This window comes from Erpetoichthys calabaricus, chromosome 2, assembly GCF_900747795.2.
Source record: "Erpetoichthys calabaricus chromosome 2, fErpCal1.3, whole genome shotgun sequence".
In the NCBI taxonomy this organism is placed as follows: Eukaryota; Metazoa; Chordata; class Cladistia; order Polypteriformes; family Polypteridae; genus Erpetoichthys; species Erpetoichthys calabaricus.
In genome coordinates, this window is record NC_041395.2 from 96,499,456 (window position 1) to 96,516,994 (window position 17,539).

The 17,539-nt window shown below is 36.6% G+C and overlaps 1 protein-coding gene across 1 annotated transcript in view; it reads left to right on the forward strand.

Annotated features, from left to right (window-relative positions):
• Positions 1 to 1,834: 1,834 nt before the first annotated feature.
• Positions 1,835 to 17,539, forward strand: part of LOC114645303 (mucin-5AC-like) — a 36,302-nt gene continuing 20,597 nt past the window's right edge. Inside the window, exons 1-10 of the mRNA XM_028793170.2 lie at positions 1,835 to 1,913; positions 9,743 to 10,004; positions 10,450 to 10,564; positions 12,684 to 12,774; positions 13,450 to 13,559; positions 14,324 to 14,540; positions 15,879 to 16,004; positions 16,491 to 16,608; positions 16,755 to 16,893; positions 17,087 to 17,197. Coding sequence (XP_028649003.2) covers positions 1,835 to 1,913; positions 9,743 to 10,004; positions 10,450 to 10,564; positions 12,684 to 12,774; positions 13,450 to 13,559; positions 14,324 to 14,540; positions 15,879 to 16,004; positions 16,491 to 16,608; positions 16,755 to 16,893; positions 17,087 to 17,197 — 1,368 coding nt within the window. The remainder of the gene's footprint in view (positions 1,914 to 9,742; positions 10,005 to 10,449; positions 10,565 to 12,683; positions 12,775 to 13,449; positions 13,560 to 14,323; positions 14,541 to 15,878; positions 16,005 to 16,490; positions 16,609 to 16,754; positions 16,894 to 17,086; positions 17,198 to 17,539) is intronic.

Sequence of the window (17,539 nt, forward strand, 5' to 3'; positions counted from 1 at the left end):
ATGGCTGTGCACCGACGTTTCCCATCCAACCTGATGGAGCTTGAGAGGTGCTGCAAAGAGGAATGGGCGAAACTGGCCAAGAATAGGTGTGCCAAGCTTGTGGCATCATATTCAAAATGACTTGAGGCTGCAATTGCTGCCAAAGGTGCATTGACAAAGTATATTGAGCAAAGGCTGTGAATACTTATGTACATGTGATTTCTAAGTTTTTTTATTTTTAATAAATTTGCAAAAACCTCAAGTAAACTTTTTTCATGTTGTCATTATGGGGTGTTGTATGTAGAATTCTGAGGAAAAAAATGAATTTAATCCATTTTGGAATAAGGCTGTAACATAAGAAAATGTGGAAAAAGTGATGCGCTGTGAATACTTTCCGGATGCACTGTACTTGTGAGATATATTCTAGAATGCTGATGGAATGGAGTGCCGCATTCTCCCTCCCTTTTTTTGCAATATCCAATATACCATGGGCTGCTCAAATAATTGAATTAATTCAAAAGGTGAGAACCCCATGGAGATGTGTAGGGCTTCCCTGTATGCAAATAGAATGAGAAGGGGCAACTAATCCTAGTTTTTTCCATCCTCCTGACCACCTTACATAACATCTGTTTGAGCGTCTGATTAAGCTGTTCGAATGAACCATCAGTTTGTTGAAAATACATTGAAGTTTTAAGGTGTTTAATTCTGAGTAACGTATCCAATGTAAAAGGCATCCCTCTCTAGACCCTCAGTTGTTCCAATCAGCTAGTGTTGTAGTGAAACGTCTTTGCAGAAGTGAGTCCATGAACTGCCATTATGTAGTGGTGGTGTTCTATTTAAGGCAGCCTTTGGAGGAAGGAGTGGGTTTAAGCTGTTGGAACTGGAAGAGACTTGACTGTTCCTCATGTCGTCGTTCTTCTGGTCTGTAGGCAAGAGGAAAGGAGAAGCAGTAAGTGACTGCACCAACCCTCACGTTGGAGTGGAATTACAAGCACACAAGCTTTAAATCTTGTTTCCCAATCTGTCTCCCAATCACACATATATACATATCTGAAAATTTTTGAATGGTGCAGTTGTTATTGCTGTGGCTTTACAGCTCCACAGTCCTGAGTCACAAGCCTAGGCCTCTCTGTGAAGAGTTTACAGTTTTTCCCTTGTCCATATGGTTTTATTTTGTTTTCCTCTGTTAACCCTAAAGGCATATGTGTTCACTTCATCAGTGTGGGTATGTGTGTGAGTGGCCCTACACTGGACTGCTGTTGCCCCGTCAAGAGTTCCTGTCTTGCACCCAATTTTGTTGGGATAGGCTTCAGTCATACATAATTTTGCATGGAAATACATGGATTTGATAAAAGAAGAATATTATTTAATATTGTTTATTCATTCTTTTTTTGATGATGTTTATTTAACTAAAGAATTTAAGAAGACCTAAAGCTGCTCTTGCAGCATTAAAAATAAGGCAGGAACCAATGCTGGATGGAGCAAAAGTCCATTAAAACGCTTATATTCTGTTCTGTTTTATTCTATTGTATTATGTAGCGTATGTAGTAAAAGAGCTGATCAGTTTTAAAGCCTAGTGTACTCCTTGGAAAAAAGTCTTTTGTTTTTTTGAATAATACTGTCTTAATATTGACAATCACTGGAACAGGACCAGGATATTGCAGATCTAATGTAATCCATCTTGCAAATTCACTTGCATTCTAAGTAGTAAAATACATAAACAGTTTAGCTCTGACCTGATCTCATACTTGCGTGAGTACTTGAATCCCTCCTCAAACTTCTCACTATAAAAGCAGTATTCAGGTGGGGCTCAGAGGAGAAGATACTATTGGGAAGAACAGTGGTAGGAGGCATCATGGGCCTCCAAAACACCATGCCCCTTGGGGTTCTTATATGGATCTTAGCTACTGGATATGGTTCCTCAGCACAAAATGGTAAGATTTTCATTGTATTCTGCATTTTCTGTTTTCTGTAAAAACAAATGAGTATCCATTTATGTAAAATGGACATTGTTTTTTTGCACAGTATGACATACTGAGTTTTAATGTCAAACAACAGTTATGCTACCTCCAGTACTGTTACAAATAGTGACAATAATGACCCTGTAATCTTATAATAAGTCTAATAATTTAGGGGGCAAAAGCATGTTTTCACTACAGTATAATAGGTATTGGCTATTGCAGCCATTACTAAACTCTCAATCTGGCATTACTTTGCTTGACAGTAGATCCTAACAAAGGAAACAAAAGTGGGATCCATATTTAAATTCTATATGGGTTGGTTTCCAACAATTACATAATTTTACAGAGTAGAGCTGAGGTGTATCTGAAAATTACTTTTATAATGTGCTTACACTTTTATAACATGCTAATTAAAAGTAAGGTAATGTTCACTGATCCAAGCTGAAACAACAGCTTTAGTTACTACACTTGTAATAGAACAATAGCCATCATGGTGGGCTAACAAGACTTCTGTCTTGTTTGACTGTGGAAATATCATAGTAGTTACAATACAGTAATAATGTTGGTAGTTCAGAGACAATAAAGATTAATATGAAGAAAATGCAGAAAACACCTTTTCTATTGGCATATTAATGACGGATATCATCATTTTTAATTAACATAGCAAATGCAAACTTATCACACATTTTTTGCACAAACAGCTGTCAAATATATACTGACAATGACAAGCAAACATCATTATGAAGTTGGTTCATCACATATAAAGTGTCCCAAGGGTAGTCCCTTACTATAAGCTATCATTTCCTGTAATAAAAAATGATTAATCCAATAAATACACAAAGTCAGTATTACAAACATCACCTCACGTTGGCGTGAGCTTCCTAACTATAAATTCAGAACAGCTTTCTAATAATAGCCCTCCATCTAAGATTATCATTAAAGCCAATCATATTCTATGGAGCTTTACCAAGTCCACATGTTAATAAGTGTAAAGGATTTAAGTAAAACATACAGTATGTTGTACATAGCTTTGGACGACTTGTGCCTAACATCATGTATATTGTTTATAGATTCATAGCGTCATTATTATCTCATGTACAGAGTACAATGAAATTATTACTAATCAACAAAATGTTACCACGTTCTTTGACTAATAAGTATATCTACATTATTTTGAAACATCTGTCTTCCTTACTTAAAAATTCCCCAAATTTTTTGATTTTCTTAATAGTTCACAAACTGCTCCTGCTCAGTGGGTGTGAAATGCCATAACTCTCTTCTTCTTTGCCATTTTTTCTTCCACAATTTAAGTAAATTAGAAATTGCTTTTCCAAGTTATATTTAGACTGCTGACTCAAGCCTGACTTAATTTAATTAGATTATTCGAGCTTGAATTCATTATCTCAAAATATGGCTCTGAGTCATCAATGCTTACAATGTTCTTATTTACTTAACAACCCATTGAGATATATTTAAATTGAAAAAGTCTGCTTAATTATCTTCATCAATACCTTTGGCATTTTCTAAAATCTGCACCAGATTCATTGTCTTATGTATTCAAGATTTTCAGATTTTTTTGCTTCCAACTCTACTGTACACCATATACTAAGCAGTTTAGAATGATTTTGGTTTATGAAACAGTTTGTTAATCTCCATGCCTTCTTTACATGTTTTGTTTCTGCCTTGGCCTTTTACACAGTTAGGCTTCTGTTGTGTTTGACCCTGCTGAGACTGATGTGGGGTGCCGCAAACTCTTTCAGATGTTATAAGATTAAAGCAACTAATGAATCAGGCAACTTTCGGCAGTCTTTTAGCTACTTAAACTGTAAGTCAAAATGCAGTCATTGGAGGATTGCAGGCCAGACAGGCAGAGATGAGCATTGGTGCAGTGCCACAAACTTTAAAGCAACCATGTTACTGTAAAGCAGTTAAAGTAGTTCTGGAGAGAGTTATAGTTTTAATGAAATGAAAATGCACTGAACTGAATAAAGACTACTTATTCTACTCATTAATTTAGTCCTGATGCTGATCATTAGTTTTGCCTGTTTTTCAAAGCACCTTGGGTCTCATGTATAATGCCATGCATAGAATCCACACTAACAAAACAGGAAATGTGCATATGCACAAAAACATCCAGATGCATAAAACTGTGCATACGCCAAGTTCCACGCACTTCCCCTTTATAAATCCCAACAAATGTGAAATTTAATGCACATGCCCCACTCCAACTCCTCCCAGAATTTCACATATTCAAATATGCAAATCCATATAAAGAGCTCTGTCTGTTCAGTGTTTTCCTAAAAGACAATGGCAAAGGCCCAACAATGGCAAAGGCCCATGGAAAAAAGAAGAATTTCAGTGAATGCGAAGTGGAGGCAAAGGCTTTCGCAGGATGGTATAAGCAACAAAAGGAAGCTGATGGAGTGATACAGCGTGGCAGAGACACTCTAAAGTTCAAGTTCAGAAAGTCGCAGAGTACCCAATATAAAAATGAAGTGGTCAGATATAAAAGTAGACGTGAAATGCAAGTTGTAGCCCATCATCTGTTTATTCTGTTTCAGACAATATTATAAAAGCTGACTCCCATACCAAGGATTTGACTCCAGGTGCTGCTGTGCCCAGCACATCTTCAGGTGCTAGCTGCACTACCACCTCTGCCTTGGAAACTGCTGGGTGACTATTTAGTTGTGTGCTGACGGACGCTGTTCAGGAGTCACATAATACAATAGTAGATGCTGTAAAAGATGCCGCCAATGAACTAAAGAATATAAGGGCTATACTATGTGATATTGACCACAAATTAAATGATTTGGTTAAAAAATAAATGCTGCATCTGATTACCTGTTTTTACATTCTGCTAATTACATTCATATTAAGTTGTAATGCTGTCTGATATGGCTGATTATTTGGTGGGTCAGGGTCAGGTTCTCTTCAGGTGCAGGCAAGCCACTATTTTGAGCCACATTATGCAGCACGCTATATGCTTGTACAATGCAACACATTTTCTGTGGACTATAGAGCAGCACATTAATAGAGTGAAAATGCTTTCTACTTACATAAGCAAATTAATTCTCTGAAGGTGCCTTTATAGTGTAGCGTCGGTGCCAAGCTCCACAATGGATAGATTCATTGCTCTTTACATGGCTCTTTGAGGTGACTCGTCATCTTTAAAAGAACAGCTTGCCTTTGCCACACTAATTGAAAAAAGCACATGCAACTGTGCAGAATTACCATATTTACAGGCTCTCCTGCTATAGATAATGTAAAGACAGCTCATTCTTTTGGTGATTCATCCCTGGCTGATGTAAAATGTTCAGCGCAGTTACAACAGCAATGTGCTTACAGTTGACCACTCCAATTACATTTGGAAATCTGGATGTTGCTATGAATTACGTTTTGATGCTTCCTAGTTCAATCACAGTGTAAGGAAATCTTATATATCTGGATGAAAATTGGATTATACCATCCTATACAGCAGGCATGGCGCAACTCAGTGATGTTTGTAAAATACCCAAGCGGTTAGCAAGCTTACGTTGAAAAGCTCCTGTGGCTCAAAACATGAGTGTAGACAGAACTTGCAAGGGAGCAAGTAGAGCACAATTCTTCAAAATCTTCAAAGTCAAGCCAGAGCCAGTTCAGCACACAGCTCCAAGAGCATAGCTCTTGGAAATCAAAATTAACAGAAGTCAGTCACCATCATCTATAAATACTCGCTCTATTCTAATTCTTCCATTTGTGATGTCTTCTAACAACACTAAAAGCAGCTATGGTAGTTGGAATAGTCTGGCCATTCTGTGCACCATTATATTGTTACAGAATGATTACAATCAAAAGAATTACATTTGTAAACAATATGCAATTAATTTCAGTGTATATGATAAATCCCATGTCACTGATGTGAATGTAAAAAAGAAAGGGACACCACACAGAAACAATAGCACTGCTTTGACGCTGGTTATTGCCAGTTTGCAAAACCGAGCAGAAAAGTGCGTATGCACGGTGTGCAGCAGGCATGAATATGTGCGTGGGTTTTTATATGTACACACCATTTATATATGAGAACCCTTGTGATTTGACAAATTGTTAATGGTTCCCAGTTAATTCAAGATGTGATCAATTAGTTGACCTCTGGTGTAAGACAAAGTAAAAAAAAAAATTTAAAACATGAATAGTTCAGTGCAATGTAGCCCTTCAATTTTTCTTACTGCATGAATAAGAACTCAGCCAATATTTAAAGGTCTCTTGGGTTTTACTTTGAACCATAGAGCAAAGTAATTTATTCCATATGCATTTACACAGCTCTCAGGGGGACAAAAAACTTATGAAATAATGCCTTAACCAACTGAGCCATTGTTATAGGGTTAACAATAATGTTTGAAAGCTTTCTTATTCTTTCCAGTTTCCTTCCCATTGACAAATTCAATTAAACTTTGTTTGGTCTGCAGTCGCTTAATCTGCATTTGCACTTGTAGCATTTAATTTAGGAATACATCTGTTAGGTCACTTTTTTCACTTTTGTAAGACTGCAGTAATCAACTTGTCATCTGGAGATCAAAAGTGCTATAATATTCCAAACGTGGCCTCACAAGTATATCATTCATCATAGGATAACCAAATCTTCTTCATCTGAATATTAAAGTCAATGTCCAAATATAGAAATGTAATCACAACTGCATGTCATTTGATTGTATGAAAAGGTCAGCCTTAATCTTTTGTCTTTTCATCAAGTGTACTTGGTAGCTCCCAGACCCCTTGTTCCATGAATGCATTCAGCATTTACCCTTTCAACATCATTGCCCTGTTTTTATGGTATCTTCTAATGTTCCTAATATTAAACTTATAAAATAACACAGCATAACATTCTCAAACCCAGTTAATCCTATTTAGAGTCTGTCTTACTAGCACTGGCCACAAGGTAGGAATTACTAGCCCATCACAAAGAGCGATTCAGAGTGTCCAGTTAACCTAAATGCACGTCTTTGGAATGTGGAAACCCACAATCAGGGATGGATGAATGCAAAGATATTTTTCACATTTTCAGCTCCTTCCTCCTGTCAAGAGATAGATGCAAATGTATTTTGTAACAGCTGTTCAACATCTGTTTTTTTTCCAAAGCTTCACCTTACACTTTCGATATTTGACCATTTGCCAAAAGGCAGTGAAACTACTAACATTATGGTCACTGTATCTTTGCTGCTCTGTTTCATCTGCATTCCAAGTCTGAATGAAAGAAAACTGCTATAGAAATCATCTTTGAACTAAGCATACTCTTGCTGTCATGTGTTTCTTCCAGATTTTCCAAGTCCAGCATTCAGGCCTAGCACCCCAGCTGTTCTGCTCCCAGTTACGGTACAACCCATTTTAATCTGTAAGTCTTATTATTTTTGCTTAGTTAAATTCTTGCCTAGTTATACTGCATTGGATAAAACAGATAAAAATTAAACATTAGGGTTACCTTCTCCTTTAAATTTTGAATATGTGACTGGGGTATGTATCTTTTATCATGAGTCAAAGAAAAAACTCAGCTAAAGGGTTTGTGTCAACTTACAACTGTTTTACTTTAAAGTGGTAAAGTCTGCGTCACATTGTAATACTGCCTACAGAAAGCAATGGTGCACTGCCCACAGTGATATGAGAAAGAGTGCTGTTTGTTAGGTGAGGTTAGATTTATCTGATTTCATGAGGAACCACATGATTGTTAGATACTGTATGTCCTGATATGTAAAACTGCAGAAATGAAACAGGGGTTGCTTACTTTAAACATCACTTTAAATCTCTGCTGCACTGAATTTGCAATGCATTCTGAGATATATATCTTTTATCTCTTCACACGGCGGAACTGTAGCACAGTAGTTTAACCCTGCTGTCTCATTAGTCCAAAGAGTTGGGCTGTTTTTCTCTGTCAAATTATCATTGGGGATTTGAATGTTCTATGCATGTTTCTGTGGGTTAGTTTCCAGGTATTCTGGTTTCCTGTCATATCTCAAATACATAATTGTCAGATTGTAAAGAAATTCTAAGTTGATACAGTATGATTTAGAATAGTTGTGTGTGTGAGTGTGTGTATGTATGTGTGTGTGTGTGTGTGTGTGTGTGTGTGTGTGTGTGTGTGTGAGAGAGAGAGAGAGAGAGAGAGAGAGATGGTTGTCTTCACATCCTTTGGCAGCTGTTGAACCCAGAAATGTCAAAAACATATTTGAGAATGAGCTGGGCAAATGATGACACAAACAGTCAGCAAGGGCTCTTGTAAAGATGATAAGTGCTTTACTCCATAATAAATCCAAACATGGGTTCAAAACCCAAAATGTAAAAATCAGTGTAGTGCCAAAATTCTTCATAGAAATAAACAAAAAAAAATCCAATAAAACAGGTGCTCGGAGGGTAAAAAATTCAATAAATAATTCCATGAAAATGAGGCATGGTAGATCTTCTCCTTTACAATCATGAGCCATGGTGTAACACTCTAAAACTGACATCTCCTCCACTTATTCCACTTGTAACAGGAGGAGACATCCTCAGACAGGTGCTGTCAACCCATAAAACAGGCACGGGTCGCCATCGCCACCCCTTCAGCATTCTTGGGGTGCCATTCCAAGCCACACTCACATCTTGGCATCCGTGAGAGACACAATACAATGGGCCACTCTTGCTACAATGCATCACTCCAAAGGAGCAGCCCTCTTCAGCCTCCTCTGAGTATTGACCACATGCTTCTCCCTCAGGGGTGTTTCCCAACCACCTTCCTCCACACTAAACTGCCCCAGATCCCCTGATCCTGCCCCTCTCTCTGTCTCTCTTTAATTAACCTTCTCTTTATTTCATTAGCTCTGTCCATTCATTTCCTCTGTTCTTTTTGACTTCTTTCCTGTTTCTTCTTTTATCCCTCCATATGCATGGTGTCTCAAATACAACCTGTGGGAAGTCAATGAGACAATTGGAATTAATTGTGCACTCACGCTCAAGAGCGATCAGCCACAATCACACCATTGAACATCCTGGGGTGGCACGAGTATGCACACCTATGGAGCCGCACCATTTATTATTTAATTTAAAAAATGCTCATTGCCACAAACCTGAATGCTACAGTGTGTGTACATGTGAATGCGTGTCTGTGTCGTAAAAGCAAACAAAGTGCAACAAAAGAAGGATTGATGCCCTGCTGGATTCTCCATTTAATATTTGTGTCCAAAATTTTAAAAAATCACACAATAATGAGAGGAAGTAATCGTCATCTTGATGAGGCTGAAAATACAGCAAGAAAAAATAATTCAGAGGTACAGAGCGCCATGGTATTTAAAGCAGCTCTGATGATGAATGCTGGCTTCGTGTGTTGGTGTTGATTAAATTCTGGTGGAACCAGAAGAGGTGGAGATTCATGAATTTGGAAACTGACATCATTGGTCTTCTGATGATTTTTCTCCATCATTTTAGGGAAGCAAACAGAACACACATAAAGTGCTCCTTGCACTCGCGTGTTTGACAGAATGAGTGTATGTGTTAGTGTGGCCTGTGATGAAACAGTCCCATCCAAGGCAGGTTTCTACCCTTAGTCTGATATGACCACAATTCTGTAATAGAGAAGGAATGTTTCTAGTTAGGTGTCTGCATGCCTCTCCCTAATTAATGTTCATGGTAGCAGCTAGCTAGACACCATTCATTATGTATTACAAAAAATAGGGTGCAAGGATTTTTATAAGCAGCAAAAACTCCAAGAGTATTGGATTCCTCTCAGATTAAATTAAAAGTCTAAAGGGCAAAGGAAATGTGAAAGTATATTTTTACCTTTATCTTCTCTCTCACAGCTAGCAACCCTATGCATAACAATCGTGTTTGTAGTACATGGGGAAAATACCACATCAAGATGTTTGATGGAGAGGTCTACCAGTTTCCTGGAACCTGCAACTATGTGCTGACCTCTCAGTGCGGGAGTGCCTATGAAGATTTCAACATTCAAATCCGGAGAACTATTGTGAATAACCAACCTTGGATAAGCCATGTAACCATGAAGCTGGATGGGACAGTTGTAGAATTAAGCAACGGCACCATTTCTGTAAACAGCAAACCGTAAGTTGGCAATTTTGGGGGTATAGGTGAGTGGAGGTCTTAGGTATCATTTGAGGGTGATGGCCTGTCTGCTACAAGAACAAATACAAACCCTGATTGAACATCTTAGAGTGTTACAATGGTCTCAGCATTCAGCCTCAGTTTCATGGCCTGATTTTGTTCTCCTAAGTACTGTAAACGTCTCTGGTTTTAAAAATTTTGCAGGCTCTATAAACTTAATTGCTATATTATCTCTCAAAACATGGAAATGCTTAGTGTCACCACATTATATTTACCATCTCTGCACTTTAAATTTACATTTGCAAAAAATCTAACAATAAAAGAATATTCTAGCCTTTTCATGCTAACTCAAGCTTCACTAGAATGGCATTCTTTCATTACCAAAAGACAGCCAAATGTCTGCAGATTGTATTTTATGGCTTTATTATGTTCATCTTGTTTGTAGGATTTCACCACCCTATAGTCAGTTGGGAGTCCAAATTGAAGAGAGCAGTTTGTACATCAAAGTCACGGCTAAATCAGGTGTTATGGTCATGTGGAATGGAGAAGATGCACTGATGGTAAGAAAATAAAAATGTATTATTAACCACACTGTTTTGAATTTACAAGATACTGGTCACATATTCAAGTCACCAGAGGTTATTTTTAAAACTATACATTGCATTTGTGAGGCATCAACAGCCTTATTCCAGGACTGTGGCGTTTGGGCAATGAGGGAAGGTTGAGTAGTTGAAACATTTTAGTTGGAGGTCAGCTCCATCAACTCCTTCAATACTCTGGACCAGATTCATTGTCTTTTATATATTTAGGATTTTTAGACCCCTTAGCCTCAAAGTTTATGCCATTTTGATTTCATGCTAAGCAATTTAGAATAACCTTGGTTAATTTGACAGTTTATTAATCCACATGTTTTCTTTCTACATTTCGTTTCTGCCTTAGCCTGATCCACAGTTAGCTTTGCTTCCAGATGTTAATATAATACTATTCACCATTTCAATTGGAGAGTAAACTTATCAAGAAAGTCCACATATAAGAAAGCAAAAACATGCACAATCATCCAAAACACTGAAACTAGAGAGAAAATCCAAAAGCAACACATTAAGTCAAAAATACAGTAGCAGAGTCAACCACAGCATTAGACTTAGACCTTGAAGAGATTTCTCTCTTGAAAAATAAAATGGGAATATTTTTAGATCTTGCTGAAAGATCGCAGATACTTGTAGACGATGTAAAAGACAAAAATATATAAACAATACTGAAAAATTATTTTTATCACATAAAATCATCTCTATATATATATAAAATCCAACGTATGTCTGTCTGTATGTCTGTCCGCTTTTCACTAGAGAACTACTATTATAGGGCTTCTCCTCTTTTCTTCCCGCTCCTGACACAAATGTAGTGTCAGCGTCGAGAGCCAGAATGGATTCTCTTGTTCTCTAATTGGCTCATTTAAAAAGGATGAAAAGCCATTTTTACAGACTCATACAATGTGTGACTCATCCCAAATTGATGCATCTTGTCAGCACCATTGCAATATTAAAAACTGTGATTGTTGTTTCCAGTACAACAAATCAAAACCCTGTTAAAGATTGACTTGTTTAAAACAGGTCCACTTACCTAATCATATGGTATGTTTCTTTGTGTAGGGGGGTGTGTGTCAGAGTATTATTTTTACATTTCACATTCACAAGTCTTCCGCCCATAACCCTTGCATATTTGAAGGGATTACTGTACTGCATACAGTACCTTCACAACTGGTAGATTTATCAAAATAGTAGTTATTGTTTGTACTCTTTATGATTCAGTCCACTCAAAACAGTTTGAGGCCTCTAGAAAGACATATAAACTAGGTCAGGGCCCTCCCTAGATTGTCCAGAACAAGACCTCGCCCCAGATGTTCTATCTGCACAAGGGTTACAAATAACAGTTATTAATAAAATGGACATTCTTAAGGCTTAATAAAAATTATATGGAATCATCTCACAACATCAGGTAGTTTGACCCCAAATTCTGCTAGTGGTCCTGAGCCCCAAAAATTCAAAAATATCCTAAATGCCCAAAATATATCAAGATGCCCTTCAAGAGAGTGAAACTGTAGGATCTTAATAAGAAAGAACAAAGGAGAACATACAAAGAAAGAAATTTATTAATAAATAAACAAATTACAAAACAAAAAAGACAAAAACGGGATTTTCTTTTAAAGGCAATCCACAGAGAACCAAGACCCAGGTTGTAATCCAATATTCCAAAACCTCAAACAGAAGCAAAATGTCCAGAATCCATAAAACTAATACCGACCAAACACACTCTTTCCAAACATTAATGAACCATTGAAGAATTCCCTCCTTAGACTCACAATACATGAGCTGTGGGGTCCTTCATCATCGATGTCAAGGTTGCCCCGCCTCATGGGGTTCCTACCACAAAACACAATGAACAAAGGAGAACATACAATAGATAGTAAATAAATGAACAGAATAATAGTAACAAAAATACAATAAACCTCAGAAAAATAATACTTTACAATAACCAAAGAAGAAACAGAAAAAGAAAACAAGCATAAGCCAGAGAATACACCCTGGCTGAAACATGACAGTAATCTGAATATCTGTTACAATCTGGAAGGTTTTATATTATTATTTTAATTGTTTCTAACTTTGATATATCTTTCATCAGGTGGAAATGCCAGAAAAGTATATGAATGAGACATGTGGGCTTTGTGGTGATTTCAATGGCATTGAAAACAATGATGGTTTTTATGTAAACGGTGAGTCAGAGACCTTGATTAGATACGCCAAAAACGTGATTTTAATTTGACTGCTTCTAGAATTGCTTCCATGTCATAATGCTAGGGGCAATCTAGTGAGTTTACTGAGACTGCTTATTAATTAACATAAAGCTCTTGAATTTCAGGATAGGCATTAAATTTTAAGAGATTCACAAACACACGTTTGTTTGTCAAAAGCCCTTTAAACATACTTAAAATGCATGTGTATACTAGAGAAAGAAATTGTTAGGAATCTTTAATACGATACGTTCCTGAACCTTCAGTCACAATATTATAATACTGCAAATATTTTATTGTTTATTACATCAAAGAACAAGAAACATTGACTGAACTCATCCAGCCTGTCTTTTTTAATTGTGGAACTGTATTTCTGGTATCTCAGCAGTCTCTAGAGTAAAACTGGAACACACATCAGTACATTAATTGAATTTAGAAACACTGGACAGAAGCAAGCATGGTGTCCAAAAACAGCAGCAAAATGTGACAAGTAATTTTGGCTGTTTATTATTTTAGTGGACAGGAAATGAAAAACAGCAATAAAAATAATAATAATAATAATTAACCAAGAAATTATATTGCTGTGGTGAATGGTATTTACTTTTATTCCCAGTATATTTGTAAAGAAACTGTTTTTGTTGATTAATGTCCATTTAGGTTTAAAAGTGAGTCCAATTGACTTTGGTAACTTTCAGAAGATGGATGGGCCAAAAGAAACATGTGAAGACGTTGTTCCTCCACCAGTTAGCAATAAGACACAGAATATGGTAAGCTTTTCATAGTTTATAAAACAGATAGATAGATAGATAGATAGATAGATAGATAGATAGATAGATAGATAGATAGATAGATAGATAGATAGATAGATAGATAGATAGATAGATAGATAGATAGATAGATAGATAGATAGATAGATAGGAAGTCCACTATTATTTATACTTTATAGCAATATAACAGGATATTTATCCATAGAACTCTAATTTAATGTGCACAAATTCATATTTAGCTCATTATATCCAATATCTAATAAGGCCTTGGTAGCTACAGTAGATGTGACTGTGTTGTAGAAACTGTTTAAATATTTTATCTACTCTACATGCCATCAGTATTAATAATGATTATTCTGTAAGTAATTACTTTAACATTCCTTATTTTAAATCGTTACTGTATTTGAGAACACTGCAATATATTTTACTCATGTAGCAAGAGTCAATATTCTTACTTGTAACAAAATACCTGTATTTCTTACATTGCATGATGTATTAGGAGTAAAAAACCTATTTGATCACTTGCCACAGCAACTATTTTAAATATCTAGGATGGATATAAAGCAGATAAGCAGCACACCTAGTAGGGTGTTACATTTATTGCGTAAACATTAGATAATATGTGTGAGGTGTTTAGTAGACATCATCATCCATTTGTTCCTAAAGCAAAACTGTGAAGCGTCTGGGAGAAACATCAAACCAAGACATAAAGTTCTAAATTTGCTGTACAAATCAGTAATTAAACTTACACTATCATTTCTCAGCAACCCCTCTGTGAGCAGATTCTCTCGAGCCCAGTTTTTGCTGGATGCAATGCCCTGGTGTCCATTGACCCTTTTGTCCAGGCCTGTGTGAAGGATATGGTCGACTGCGTCAAAGACAAGAATTCTTCCTGTTTGTGCTACACTGTTTCTGAATACACAAGGCAGTGCACACATGCTGGTGGGCAGCCGCAGAACTGGAGAACAGCAGAATTCTGTCGTAAGTGGTATCATGTATTCAGACACACTGTCAAAAAAACTTTTTGTTTTTCTTAACAACTGGCAACAGGCCATAATTTGTTTATTAGTATATCCTCCACATGGAGGATGCTCTCCCATCAGAGCTGAACACGATCAGATACAGTGCCAGCGTTTAAGCGTGCCTACCTTCCGCTTTCCCAGAATTTCATTTTTTTTTTAAATTTTTAATGATTTTTAAAGTTTGTCCTGTTTCACTACAATGTGGACAGAGCCGCGGGGGACACCTAATATTAAATACCAGTAACGGCGTACTGCACGATAACGTGTAGTGAATACACTTGACTTGAGCATTCCTAGTTTTCATACTCTTTCTCCGTCTCTGTTTAGCATTCGCTTGCTCAGAGATTGATGTGCTTGCTGCTTCCTGAGCAGCTCTTCTTTTCTCCACCCTAGCGGCCCACTACTTCTCTTCTTTCATTGGCATTTTTTCACGTTAAAACTGATTAAGTTAGTTTTTGTGTTGCAATTACTTAGTATGTTTTCTTTAATTTTTCACTTAAATGGCAATCTGCCTCAAGAATGATTAGCGAAGGTGGTGGGGAATGAGAATGGCGCCCAAACGCATGCGCCACACGGCTGCCCTGCTGCACGGTGCCGAGAGTTGATTCAACAATATAATAAAATTAAAATAAAAAGAGTAATACAAATCATCACCCCGAAAGTGGATAGTAGACATCACGTAGTATATGTGTACCAAATTTCAAGTCAATAGGTGAAACGGTTTGCGAGGTACAGGTGATTTAAAATCCTGGACAGACAAACGAACAGCCACGGTATTATAGAAGAAGATATATGAATGCTTGCATAAATGGATGTATTGCATGGTTTTGTATTTTTGTTACTATTTCATTTTTTATAAGAGCTCTTAGATTGATTTTTTTGTACGAAAAGTATAAATTAAGATGTAGTAGACCTGAAGTTCTACTCTTTACTGATCATGTCCGGGACTTGTAAATCATGCCAACATATTAGGAATTGAAAGAGTTTGTGTAGAGACCTAAGGGAACGCAATGTCATAGCTAAAAGCTGCAGCCTTGTTTTAAGATGCATTGTTATTGCTCACTTACCCAGTTTGGTTTATCTTATGCACTGCTTAAACACTGTTGATGTTTGCTTCCTACCATACTTCTGATGGTGCAGGGATATCCTCTAACTTTCAAATTCCTGTATTGAAATGAGCATGTTCAGAAAATGATTAGATGGAGGGGTTTTTTCAATTCATAGCAAAAGACTTCTTAGGACTACAAACGTTATGATGTGTTTACAATATCTAATGATAATCCCTTTCATTTGACAGCTAAGAAATGTCCCCAAAACTTGGTTTACAGTGAATGCGGCAGTCCCTGTATCAATACTTGTTCCCATCCTGTACAAAACCAGCTTTGTGCTCAGCATTGCACTGATGGCTGCTTCTGCCCTCCAGGTAAACCTGCATTTCCTAGATAATACAGCATTGCATTTTCAATAATTAGGTTCTTCGCATCAGCTGAAAAATATGCTTATTTATTCACAAGAGAACTGCTTAAAGGTATCTTTAGTTATGTAATGTTCAGAATAATTCAAAGAATAGTATGAGTATGTTTGCAAATGATGTCTACTGTTTAAGCAGTAACTGTAATGGTGATCTCTGGGGCTTTCTTATATGATTTCATCCTATTATAGTATGCTGATTGAAGCTTCATGTCTTTGTGTAAGACTAGGCCAAAGCAATCCTGAAGATTTTAATGGAATGCTACACAACTATTTGACACCTGTTGCAGCACTAATAATAAATACAAAAGTTATGATTTCATTTTTAAGAAGGAAACTCTCATAAAAAATGCAACAAGTCACAACAACTGCATCTAATGTATGTGCTTTTGCCAAACAAAAAATATAGTATGATGGAAAATCTTGTACTGATTGACAGGAACGGTCTTTGATAACATCTCCAAAAAAGGTTGCATTCCTGTAACAAAGTGTTCCTGTACCCACAATGACAAAGTATACTTGCCTGGTGAATCATATTCCAGAAATTGTCACCGCTGGTAAGAAGAACTCTTATTAGTTTTTATTTTTCTTTTCTTTCTTATTCATTAACATAAACTTTGTGTTGTATTAAGGCAGAAATAGCTTAAAAAGTTAGCTGTCTATCCAATTCAACCGTTTTGTGTTTATACCTCCTTCTGTGCAGCACCTGTGCTAGAGGTCTATGGAACTGTGAAGATTTGGAGTGTCCCGGGACATGCGCCGTAGAGGGCGGCTCTCACATCAATTCTTTTGATGGGACACAGTTCACATTCCATGGAGATTGCACCTACTTACTATCTAAGGTGAGCCTTAAAAATACCTTTATTAAGATTAATATCAAGATTAAATGAGGAAGCATACAGTCCTAATTATGGGACATGAATTGGAGATATTAGAGATCAGACCTAAAATAATGTCTCCCTTTTATCCATATAAGTATCTGCTTTGTATGTATCACAAGATGGAACACTGATTGAATCTTTCCTCTCTTGGTAGGACTGTGTAGGAAACAGCTTTGTGATTCTAGCTGAGATTGTGAAGTGTGGAGTAGCAAACACAGAGACTTGTCTAAAATCTGTGACTCTCTCCATGACCAGAATGAACCAGGTTAGTTCTTCTGAAGGTTATAAAGCTCTTTTAAAAGAAAAAGTAATGGTTATGATTTGATTATGCACTCATTTTATGAACAAATGGTGATGTTATTTAATAAAATTTTTCTTAAAGATTGCTACTTTATATTATAAAGTTCTTGTACCGTAAATTACTCTACAAGACAGTATGTCCTATAAAGTAAATAAATATATTTGCTTCTTTGTTGGTTCAATTTGAACATTTTCTCATGTGTACAGACTACCATGAAATTCATATTTACAGGTGTTAAGAACATGTGTGACATGTTTCGGCTCTCTGGCACAATAATCAACAAGTCAAAAAGTGACATACAGTACA